Consider the following 12,752-nt stretch of genomic DNA (forward strand, 5'->3'; position numbering starts at 1 on the left):
GAGATATTTGCTAACTGGGGGTGATGCAAGGTGTAATTCATTAATATTAGGTGCTTTGCTGCAAGACGGAATAGTGTGTTCCCTCAGGTGAGCATAGTCGGAAAGGAGGCTGTTGGCAAATTTAAAACATCTGGAATGTTCTACAAAAATGGTCGGCTGATGCTAATATTCATTACTTTTTCAGGTTCTGTGTTGTCACTGTCATCTTTGATTCATGCTGCTATCCTAATTGTGCAACAGTTGCAGCGAGGCCTTGGTTTAGCAAAGAGTTTTCACAGAGCTTGCTGGGAAGTATATGTCCGCTCACAACAGTCCCAGATGAATCAAAAGGTAAATGTTTCATTCTCCTTAAAACCGCTGCCAGAAGGAGGGTGCGTGATTCTGAAAGCAGCCCTCACTCTTGTGAAGGGCCCTAGCATGCTGTAGGAGGGCATTGTGCTCTGGGTGTTTCAGGCACCAGTTCCGAGCTGCTCCACTCTAGAAATGCAGCCTCATGAAGACCTGGGAAATGGTAGCTTCAAAACACTGCTAGAGACTTCTTTGGCCATGTATAATCTGGAGCACACCTGAGGGTGGCTTTTCACTTCACCCACACTTCAGTGCCTTGGAATGGCTGAAGTGGAGCACACATTTTCATCTTCCCAAGCAATAGAATAGGACTTCTAATCTGAACCTGTGTGGTAGGTAATTCCCCAGCAGGGGAGTCCAGCTGATTCTAGCCTTCTTATTCCATTTTCTACAGCATGAATCGTTGTCTTTTAAAATGACGTTTAAAGATGTGGTCTGCTCATTTTATTATTTACATTCCTTGTCTCCTCAAGCAAAAGTTAAAGGCAGTAGCTCTGGTGGAATTACAGCCTGGAGTTCTACCGGGAAATGGTTGTATTGGTTTCCTCTTTTACTGTTCACTATTATGTGATGCTAAGAGCAGCTGAGTGTCAGGTGTTTTGTTTGTGATTCAGGTGCTTTGGGGTCTTCTGGTATGACAGCTTTAACAAAGTAAGATTATGTACATTTTGAATTAAAGCCTTGCAAGAGAAGTAATACCTGAGTGCATGTTTGAATACATAATACTGAATTGCTCTGTGCTGTTCTGTTTTAGCTTGTGGTGGAGTTGGTAATGAAGCATGTTGCAGCTCTGACTTCCCATGAAATTTGGGGTGACTCCCTGCTAGCAATGGGATTATGGCCAGACTCTCTGCCTACAGGTTTGCTTTCAGCTGAAGATTCACTTCTTTCTACAGTTCAGAGAGATGGGCAGGTCCTGGCATACTGTCTGAACAGACTGAGCCTGAAAAACAGCAGGTAAGCAAGAGATGATTTTGGGTTAAAGTGTGAGCAACAAATACAGGTTTAACACTCCATTACTGTAACTGATGTCATCCCTATGCTCATCTGTTAAGGGTTTGTGTTTATTTTGCCATTGAGTCTGAACTCTCAGTATCTGCTCTGAGTTTCAAATGAATTAAACAGTCTGTCTATAGTGAGATACATGGTATTGTACAACTTACATAAAAATGGGGAAGGCAAGTCATTCTAGATAGAAGTTTTTTATTCTCTTCCCCAGCCCTGCCCCAGTTTTCCTATAGATTCCTGTAATTAAAGACCAGTAATGTACACAGTTCTTCCTGCCCTGAGTAACCTACCTTACAGTTTAGGTAAGCTAACAGATAAATTGCATGAACTAAGTGTAGGAGGGAGTTGTGTGACCCCATTCTTACTCTGAAGCATTAGTTGCTGGGCATTGCGGAAAGGAGAGCCCAAAGGAAGTGTTTGAATAAAGATTACGAACTTCCTGTGTCAGCATAGGAAAGGCCATTGTAGGGGTATAGTGTAGAGTAAATATCAGCAATGGAGATGGACAAATAAGTCCAGGAACTGGCCAAAACATTGGGAATCCAGATACTTCAAAGTTTAAAATCATGTGGCTAGTCTCTTAGGTTAGGTTATAGCCTTGGTTTCATCCAAAAGCAGGAATAACCCCAAAAGGGACCCATTATGCTTTTTTTGAACAGGCAGAAAGAGAATTGCTTGGTATTTTAAGAACATTTCCTTATGAGATTTTGATTCATAAGCTTCAGTAGCAAGTGAGTGACAGAGCGGGGCATAGAAGTTAATACTGAAGCTAAATATTAAAAAAGCAATGCGGGTTTTTCCCTGTGTCCCATCTGCTTCTTTTTTTTTTCCCATCCTAACTGGTGTTTTTACATTGCAAATTCAGTCATAATTTGTCTTAGGAAGCCATAAGATTTGCCTTTTGTATGTATGAAGTAACCATAATACTGAGTTGCTTGTAATAGACACCTTAAACTTAGTTACAAATGGGAAAGTGGATTTAAAATCCAAATAAGCTTCTACTAAAAATAAAAGGATAAGTGAATTTGGAAAAAAAGAATATTTTCAAATAGCTGTCTGTTTGGGGCAAAAATGAAGGTTTGCATGAATAGTGAAGATTATTTGGTGGTAATTATCCCAGAGAGGTAGCTGTGTTAGTCTGCATCGTCACAAAACAAAGCAAGCAGTCTTATAGCACCTTAAAGACTAACAATATTATTTATTAGGTGATGTGCTTTTGTGGGGAAGACTTTTTTCCCACGAAAGCTCATCACCTAATAAATATTAGTCTTTAAGGTGCTACAAGTCTGCTTGATTTATAATAATTATCAATCATTTGACTTTGATTTGGGGAGGGTTTTTTTCCCCCCTAGTCTTCATGTATTTACCCTAATTATTTTCATCCATTTCAGAACACAGCCACTTACTCTGCAAGATCTGCAGAAAGTTAGGCAATCCACTAATTCAGAGAGTCTGCAGTTCAGTGCTGTTCAGATGGGTGTTCATTGGACAGATGAAATTGAAGTCCTATCTGTTTCTGTTCAGTTGTTCATAGAAAAGGCATCCAATCTGGATTGGATGTTGAGAGTTAGATGGCTTAATCACTTGACCGAGAATCTACCACAAGTGCTCGGTATGTATTATTCTTCATTATTATACTTATCGCAGACTGATTAAATTCTCTATTTTTCTTTTACAGCACCAGTAAAAAATGTACAATAATACAGTTTTGTTTACAGGTTAAATAGTCTTGAGTAAATTAACTGGACAGCCAGAGAAGCCCTGTGAAAGTGGGATTTTCCTGGGACTCTGTAAAATCTGATCACTCAGAATAATGGGCGTTAAGAAGGAGACATGGATTGCAGACCAGAAAACATTAAATATTTGATAAACTGGTTTAATTACTTTAGGACTGAAAATGCTCTTTGTAAATTCATTTGTTATATTTGATTAATTGAAATTCAATTCAGAGTGCTTTTAGCAATGGGAAAGCCCTGTCACTTGCCAGCACAAGCTATCTGAGACTGAAAATGCAAATATGTAGCCAGCCCCTCCTCGACTAAAACAGACTATGCCACAGTTTTTTGGAGATATAACCTTGCAGCCTTATTTGTTTAGGACATCCTTTCACATGAGTACAACCACAGGGGAAGTCACATAGTCTGTACTTGAAGGGTGTCACCTGTGTAAGTTTACAAAGCTGGCGTTTAAATGGTGGTCATAGTTATTCTTAGGCTCTTCTGAAAATCCCAGTTGAAGAGAATTGAATGCTCAGTAGCACGGTTTCCCAAAGTGTTTGTCCGTGGCCCAGTACTGGTCCTTGGAAAAATATACCGGTCCTTGGAAAATATACAGATTATCGCTCCGTACAATGATTATTGTGAATAAGTAATAAACAGTGCAAATTTATTCACTTTTCATTTTTTTTATATATGCGTTTATATTTCTGGGCTGCAAAAAAAGGTACTGAAAGAAAACAGGTCCCAACTATATAAAGTTTGGGAAGCCCTGTTTAATAGGATTTGGGCATCTAACTCCCTTAAGCTTCTTTTGAAGTCCCAGAATTGATTATTTGCACGTTGCAATGGATGGGATGGGATTGCAGATTTTTGAGAAAATTGATTTTCTCCAGTCAACCATGTGTGCATTAATAATCTGAAATTGTAACCAGAAAACATTGCAAATGTCTAGAAAATTATTAGGCTGAAAATCAGAATCTGTAGAAAATGAGTGATAAATCTGTGTGACTTAGATACTTACTTTGACTTTTGAAAAGTGGACCTTAAGTCATAGAATTCCCATGTGTCTTTATCCTGTGCTGTTACTGTCATGTGCTGTTTACTGCTGTTGTCAGTTTGGAAATCAATCTCCAAATATACTTTAAAGCCTTTTTAACATTGATGGCTACAGTGCACACTGTTGCAGGCCTTCTGAAAGGCTCATCTGTTCTTTGTGATTAGTGCAGAAAGAAGGCAATTAGTAACTGGGCAGCTGAGAGTTTGGTTCCAATGCTGGCACAACTTGAATTTATGTTGGGTAAATAAGTTATGTAGCTTCAAAGGTGCAAATTCCTGCAGTTACTCTCGCCAACAGATTCAGTGCAAACTCAATTAGAAGCTGGTGCTGCATCGCTGAAGAGTTTCTACACCAGTCCCATCTCAGCTGGAATCAGTAATACAATCAAGATGCTGCAGCCAAACATGACAGGTGCGTTTGCTTTTTTCCTCCCTCTCTAGTCTTCATTTGAATGTTGTGCTTTTCTTTGAAAGAGTGTTGACCACAGACAGATCATGTTACACAGCTTTTCTGGGAAAATCTGCTTCACAAAAACAGTGATGCATTATGACTCTGAAAGGGGAACTTGCAAGTTGCATGGGATGGTAATATGCAAGACAGGCTTTTCAGCATGGAAAGCTACTACATATTCTAAAGGACCTTGCAAGACCCCTTCTAATATATTTCAGAGGGAACAACACTCAAATTTAAGGCTATAATTCCAGTGAACTTTACAATATTCCATCTTGTGTTTAGCTCTGTGCAGCTCAGAAGCTTGTCTCTCCATTACCAACAGAAGTCAATCCAATAATAAATATTTCCTCACCCACTGTGTGTCTCAGGTTAGCATTTTGGCATTTATAGGAATTCATGAGCAAAGAAGTGGATAGATTTCAGAAGAAAGACAAGGAAATGGCTTTTAAGCTACACCTGTTCAGGGCAAGGTTGGAAGCTGCACCTCCTTAAGAGTGTTATGCCTTAGGGTATGTCTACACTTAACAGAAGATCTCTGTGGCATGGTCAGTCTTCCAGAGTGCAGTTTTGCCATGGGTTAAGATGTTGCAAAATTGATGTCTTTGGGCTCAGCTGTCAGCTCTGTCTTGTGGCGTAAGGGATGTCGGCTTGAGCCTGAAGAGATCCCTGATTTACGCTAGGGCAGAAAGTTGATTCTGCTACATTGATACTAGCTGCTGTTAGTGGTGTAGCTAGAATTGCACATCTGAGATTGACTATTTTCCCTAGTGTAGATCTAGCCTTAGTACGGCATGCTTGCTGAGATGGCAGAAACTTTCTGGAGCACTGAGAATTTGCTATTATCCCATGTTTACAGATGGGAACTGGGGCACAGGCACTAAGTGACTTGCCCAAGGCCACACAAGATGTCTGTGGTAGAATAGAGAACTGAACCTGTATCCCAAGTGCCTGGTGGTCTAATCAGTGATCATCTCTCACCCTTCATTGTGCTTCCTGGAGCCTACACTCAGATTGCTGCTGTCTTTTACTTGGGTGCTCTGTGGGGAGAGACTGTCCTTCTGTCTCTTTCTCTAACCTGCCTACACAGGAACACGGTCCCATACCCAAAATCAAGAAATAGTCAAAAGAATAGCTGACTTCGTGAGTCTTATTTGGATGCTGACCTTCTCCATTGCAGTTGTTGATAGCCCAGTTCTGCTTATGGGCTCTCTCCTTATTATGGAAATACCAATTCAGGTCTTAAAGAAGTGAAGGGGGAAAAAGTAATGCCATTTTTATGTGACATCTCTCTCTCTGTAAATGCTTGCTTTACCAGATGAACATGTGCTGCCACTGGATCCGAGATGGAATATGCAGTTTTTGGATATCATTAGAAATTCAGTGAACTTTGATGCAGAGGTGGAACACACAGATCAGCTTCTTCTCCTTCTGATGTCTGTAGCAAATCGGTGGGTTCATAAAAATGGAGTGCAATACACTTGTGGCTTGTGAAGTTTACGCTGTGATTGTAGCCAATGCTGTGCAGTTGGTTGTGGTTCTTGCCACTGTTCTTGCTGAGCATTTGTCTAAATTCTGACAGAGAAGCACTAACCTAGGCTTGGTTTTTGACTATAATGTTTGCAAATCTAAATCTTCCGTCCTGTTTTTGCTTTTGGATTAAAGACAAGCTGGAGGCTCACTCCGTTAATGACATATGGGGAAGAGAACATGGTAATTGAGCAGTGGTTGTGCTAGATTTCTTAAATAGCAATGGGAAGAAGCAGAAAGGATGGAAGGAGGAGCTGTGATGCCACAGATTTTAGACTCAAAATACCTTTTGTGAGGAGGTGACTAGGTTGCCTTTACTGTGGCTGCTTTTTAAGTTTAGATCAAAAGAGGTGAATGGGCAAGTTTTAAAAACTGAATGAAAAAATTTGGTTCTTGCCACCTGGGATATCACACATAATGACTGCTGTTTGCATGGATTCCGCAGTCTGATTGGCCAGTACCTTTTTATTTTGAGATGTCCAGTCTAAGCTGTGAATAGACAGAGGGATTTTTGTGTTCCAGGAGAAGTTTTAAAAATTGAAGTTTCAATTTAACATCTCAAAATCTTGCATGACCTTCTTATAAATAAACTAAGGAAATGCTATAAGTTAGGTATGTAAAAAGTTGGATAATTGTTCAGGGAGTAGTTACTAATGGTTCACAGTCATGCTGGAAGGGCATAACAAGTGGGGTGCTGCACAGGTCTGTTCTGCATCCAGTTCTGTTCAATATCTTCATCAATGATATAGGTAATGGAATAGCGGGTACATGTATAAAGTTTGCAGATGATACCCAGCTGGGAGAGATTGTAAGTGCTTTGGAGGGTAGGGTCATAATTGAAATGATCTGGGCAAACTGGAAAAATGGTCTGAGGTAAATAGGATGACGTTCAATGAAGACACATGGTCTGAGGTAAATAGGATGAAGTTCAATGAGTACAAATACAAAGTACTCCGCTTAGGAAGGAACAATCAGTTGCACACACAAAAAACAGGAAATTACTGCCTAGGAGGTAGTACTGTGGAAAGGGATTTAGTAGTCCTAGCTATGTTTACACTGCAGGATAAAGTCAATTTTGAGGGAGTTAGGTTGATTTTGTAATGTACCTGTCTTCACTACAAATATCATTAGATTGATTTTAAGAGGTCCTAAGGTCGACTTTCCTGCCTTAGGTACTTTTCACAAGGAGTAAAACCAAACTCTAATTACAAGGTTGACTTAATGCTGGTGTAGACATTGTGTTGTGTAATTCAATTTTATTGGCCTCCAGAAGTATCCCACAGTGCCTCCAATGTCTCTGTTCTGACCACTGCTTTCACCTCCGCTGTCCTCCAGGTGAGCAGGAAGTAGGAAGCTGGAATCAGACGGGGTTTGCCAGCTCCACCACCACCACACAGCTGCGGGGCTCTGCAGCTGCGCTCTGCATCACGCAGCTGCCGGGTCAAAATGAAATGAATCAAAATGACCCATTTCAACAATACCAACAAACAACTTTTCGATAGCTCCATATTGAAACTTTTCAGATATTGATTTCTGCATTTCACATTTTTCAGGACTGGCATGCTAGCCCATGTGTGTTGGGGCAGGCTATAAAAAAGTGTCGTGAAAATGCCTTTGGCAGTTTGTTTTCAATTGGAACAGGGAGTGAGGGCAAATACATTCTGGGAAGATGACATAAGACACCCACAACCAGTTGTGGTGCATTTTTTCCCATAACACACTGACACAGAAACCCAGAATGCAACAGGGATGCAGGAACTGTGGGAGAGGTACCCACAATTCATTACTGACACAGTCAAACTTAGCAAAGGTAAAGTGGACACCCTATGTTGACTTTCTAAACGTGGATACTCACAATCAACTTTATAAAATCTAGTGGTATGAAGTCAACTTTAATAAATTCTACTTTATTTACTAATATAGACAAAGCCATAGTAGACTACAACCTGATTCTGGGATGCATTAATGGTAGTGTTGTAAGCAAGGTACAAGAAATAATTCTTCTGCTCTACTCTGCACTGATTAGGTTTCCACTGGAATAGTGTGTCTAGTTCTGGACGCCACATTTCAGGAAAGATGTGGACAAATTGGAAAAGGTACAGAGAAGAGCAACCAAAATGATAAAAGGTCTAGAAAACATGACCTGTGAGGGAAGACTGAAGGAATTGGGTTTGTTGAACCTGGAAGGAGAAGACCGAGAGGGGACGTGATAGCAGTTTTCAGCTTCTTAAAAGGTTGTTTCAAGGAAGAGAGAGAAAAATTATTCTCCTTAGCCTTTGATGATAGACAAGAAGCTATGTGCTAAGATTGCAACAAGGGAAGTTTAGGTTGGATATTAGGAAAAAAACTTCCTAACTGTCAGGAATAAAGCACAGGAATAAATTGCCTAAGCAGGTTGTGGCGTCTCCATCACTGGAGATTTTTTTTTTTTTTTTTTTTAAGAGCAGATTAGGCAAATACCTGTCAAGGATGGTCTAGGTGGTGCTTGACCCTCTCATGAGGGCAGGGGACCGGACTTGTTGGACTGGACTCTCAAAGTTCCTTCCAGTTCTAATATTCTGTGATCCTTTACAGGCCAATGTCACTGTTCAGATCTTTGATCTTTGCTTCAAAGAGTGCTAAGATATAAAATTTCCTAATGTTCTCTAGCCTCCTGGATATAACGTACAGGTTTCTGATTTGGTCATGTCAGACTTCTCCTAATGCCCTTATGTTGTTTTTAATTCAGGGCTTTATTGTTTCTTAACCGGGAAAAAAGGAGTTATATTGAGAAGAACCTGATTACTAGCAAAAAGTTGAGAACTAGTGCCTTAAGAATGTCTCTGGAGTTCCATAAAGGTAAGACTGTTTGTTTGTTTTGCTTTACTACATAATGGCTGTGGCTACACTGCATTCCTCTTTCGGAAACGGAATGCAAATGAGTGAGATTGAAAATGCACATGAAGCTCAGATTTACAAATCTTGCATTTCATTTACATAATCTGACATGATCTTGCTTCTGGAAGTGATTTTTTTTGGCGGGGGGGGGAGTTGGGGGGGAAGCCAGCTGTGTAGACAGGGGTTCTTTGAAAACAAACACCATTCTTGAAGGACCCCCCTCTAAACAGCTGTTTTTGCTTCCAGAAAAGGTTCTTCCAGAAGCGAGATTGTGAGAATACGCAAATGAGGTACAAGTTATGTGAATCTGCACCTCATCTGCATTTCCAATCGCACTCATTTGCATTCCCCTTCCTAAAGGGAACTGTAATGTAGACAAAGCGAATGTGTTTAATGACAAAGAAAAACATGATTACACTGGGTAGGAATCTGTTCAAAATGCCAAGTTATCCGAAGCACGATTTTGTACCACCCATCGTATGTATGAAGGTTTAATAAGTTAATGTAGTGCATTCAGACCAGAGCTGTAGCAAAATAAAATATTGCTCCAGTTGAGTAGATACTCCCCATAGTAGAAGTGAATATATGTGGATAATTTCTCTTTCCTAAATAAATGCGTTGTGTGTAGAGAGCGAATTATACTGCATACCTTCAGCTGTAACTATTGTTTAAAAAAAAAAAAAAAAGTGGATAGTGGAAACTGAAGAGACTTTTGGACTTTCCATTTCTTTTTGTGTTTGTTTGTAGCTTAAGTGGAAATACTTGATGAAAAACAATAATCAGTGTCTCATGCTGCAATGTTTGGCACTAATATTTTGATTTTATTTTAGACAGTGTTTTAGTTTGATTTTTTTTAAAATACAGCATCATTTTGTAAAATCTTAATGGTACTTAATTTTTAATAATGTGTTCTATATTTTTGCTGAAGCAAGCTGCATTGAGTATATTTAATATAACTTTGTGGTTTTCCAGAGAATGCATGGGCAAACACTGACTAAATATCAAAGCGTACATTTGTCTGTGGTCTGTTATTTTGAAATAATTATCCTAGTATTTGCATGACGCAACTACTAGTTTGAAATAGTTTTGAAATAGCATTTGATTTATTTTTGAAATTGGTAAACCTCATTTCACAAGGAGTAGCACCTATAACAAAATAAGCCATAGTGCATCCAGTGGCTCTGCTTTGAAATAGGCACTGTGTGTAGATGATGTATTGCTAAGTGCTATTTCTAAATGCATTTTTGTGTGTAACTGCATTATTTTGAAATAAGCTTTTTTGGAATACGTCTGGTGTGTAGACTTAGTGTGACTAGCAGTTTTCATGTCATGGCAAACTTTGCAGTTACTCAATGAAAAACAGTGAAGTTTTTAAGTGCTGGTCACTGTAACCAAGGGAGATGATGGCCAGATACTGTTACTCTGTGTAGATGAAACATGATGATTTTTATCCCTTTTTCTCATTTGTTTTAATTTTTAAATCAAAGATCCAGGAAGTTATAATTCTCTCCCACATGCTGTTGTGGTGAATCTTGCTGCTTTCTTTGAATTTTGGGATGCCTTTATGTTGCATTGGATGAAGTCTTCTCAGGTGGCCTTAACAGATGATAAAGTGCATGATGTGAGTAGAGTTTTTAAATTGCTCTTGCTATACTTATTTAGAATCCAGAATTGTGGAAGAGTTTTCCCACTTTTAGTTCCATGGCCTCTGACATAAATGGAAGATGTGTGGTTATAATGTGAAATATGACAGTATAGTGTCAGATATAAGAAGTTATGTTGATCTGCCAATTTATAGCTGTTGTGTTCATTATGTATCTCTTTGTTACAAGACAGTGGTTTTTGGTCTTTTTTTCGTTTGTGAACCATTACAATTTTTTAAAATGAAGGTGTGATCCCCCCACCTTTGGCATTCTTAATCATAGTCTGCCACCCTCTGGAGTCTTCAGACAACAGGTTGAAAAACCACTGTTCTAAAATGAAGTGTAGCTTTTCAGCGTGCTTTCACTGTTTCCTTTTATATCCTCTCTTTGCTGCACCTCAAACAGTTCATAAGCTTTTTGTGACAATCTTCCATCACATAGATCTTACACCTCTTCAAATCCTTTCACAGTTGTCCTCTCATTTTCTAACATCTTCAGGTTTCCCATTTTCCTCTCAGGCCTGCACAAGTTTTTCTTCTTTCATCTTTGCTCTCATTTCTTCCTGCTTGACACCAGCAAAACTCCCTTTTAACATATCATACCCCATTTGTCCTCTCTTCTTTGTATACTTAGAATTCCTTCCCTCGTTCTTACTTACCGAACAGTTTCTTCCTCCGTAAATTTGCTTTAAATCGTCTTGGAACAAAGCCTTTCAAAGGCAGTCCCCAGCAATAACTATGTTGCTTTAAAACTAGACCCTTCTCTGGTGTGCTGCCTGATTTTTGTACTTGCTAATATTTTTAGGAGAGCACATAGATAAATCTGTTGAGGACAAACCTCTAACTGCAGCAGAATTAGCACCATCAGTGCCCTCCCTGACTACAGTGCAAAACATACTCTAGTACGCCAGGCTTCGGAGATGGGCAGGCTGTAACTTTCCTGGCTTTCTTTTAGATCTGGTACTGCTTGCTGTGGCGTGACCGGTTTTGGGCAGCGTCTGACATGCTGATGGTAGATTCTCCAGGCTTGGCCCTCCTGTCGCTTCATTGGCACTGGGTTATGAAGCATTTAGTTGACAGAATTCCCCAGACGCTGACTGGATTTGAGCAGCTCAAGTAGGTAGTGTGGCTCACAAGCAATGCAACTTAGAGACGTGTTGACATTCTTCCTCCCTTCCTACATATGTGGCTGTGTTCAGAAATTCCATTAAAGTTCTTAAAATGCAACAGCTAAAACTGGTAAACTTCCTTTACTCTAAAAGCACAATGCAGCAGGGTGGGGTGAGCAGAGGAAAAGACAGGAGTGAAAACAGGGCAGAGACAGAGATGACAATCAGAGTGGGAGCAGCCGAGGAGTAGGCAGCCCTAAATCAACTAGGGCCAGCTGATCCCACTCAGGGCTAACTTTATAAGCCCTTCTCCACTCAGGGCAGGGGGAGGGTGGTTAAGGAGAGTTCGGAAGGTGAGTGAGGAGAGGGAAGGAGACTTGAAGGAAAAGGAGAGACCACAAAAGAGGAGAGGAGCCTCAGCAACCCCGGGGGCTGGACTGCTCCCATCCAGGGGGGCCTGAAGCTCAACCAGAGACTGTGGGGAACTATTCAGCTGGAGGAGCAAAACAAAGGAGGGGACTTGTTGCCATGGCTACCACTAGACAAAGGCAGTACCAGAAGGAAGTACCAGGGGGAGTCGTCTGGGGAAGTGGCCCAGGGAGAGGAGCTGCAGGGGCAAGCGTGAAGGGAGTCAGCCCTCTCTGGTAGCGGCCATCCAGGGTCCCTGGGCCGGAACCTGGAACAAGTGGGTGGGAACTGTTTCCCCCCCTGACTGCCCCCTGCTCCAAGCAGGGGGAACGGGGTTCATATGGTGGGGCCAGTGGACTGAAAGGAGGACCTGGGGCCCAGAATGAGACTGACCCTGCCACAACGAGTATCACTGTTTTGCTACATTCCTCTCTCACTGCAAGCACAAATGTATTAGCTGAATGCATTTGTTATAAAACTTCTTACATTTCTTAGCCTTGGCCTATCCTATATGTACTGATATGTAATTTTCTCCGGCAGGAGAAGAAATCTGTTTGTTGTTCTTTTTGTTGCATGTCCTTTTGCCTTCACCTTCTGGAACATTT

General features: G+C 40.6%; 1 protein-coding gene across 2 annotated transcripts in view; it reads left to right on the top strand.

The window, feature by feature from the left end:
- MDN1 (midasin AAA ATPase 1) overlaps positions 1–12,752 on the top strand; it is a 165,535-nt gene that overhangs the window by 87,136 nt on the left and 65,647 nt on the right. For both annotated transcript variants that reach the window (XM_074990884.1, XM_074990885.1), the window contains exons 47-54: positions 185–330; positions 1,103–1,305; positions 2,748–2,968; positions 4,429–4,542; positions 5,900–6,032; positions 8,840–8,949; positions 10,476–10,609; positions 11,586–11,746. In XM_074990884.1, the coding sequence (XP_074846985.1) occupies positions 185–330; positions 1,103–1,305; positions 2,748–2,968; positions 4,429–4,542; positions 5,900–6,032; positions 8,840–8,949; positions 10,476–10,609; positions 11,586–11,746 (1,222 nt within the window). The remainder of the gene's footprint in view (positions 1–184; positions 331–1,102; positions 1,306–2,747; positions 2,969–4,428; positions 4,543–5,899; positions 6,033–8,839; positions 8,950–10,475; positions 10,610–11,585; positions 11,747–12,752) is intronic.

The sequence above is a fragment of the Carettochelys insculpta genome, chromosome 3 (assembly GCF_033958435.1).
Source record: "Carettochelys insculpta isolate YL-2023 chromosome 3, ASM3395843v1, whole genome shotgun sequence".
In the NCBI taxonomy this organism is placed as follows: Eukaryota; Metazoa; Chordata; order Testudines; family Carettochelyidae; genus Carettochelys; species Carettochelys insculpta.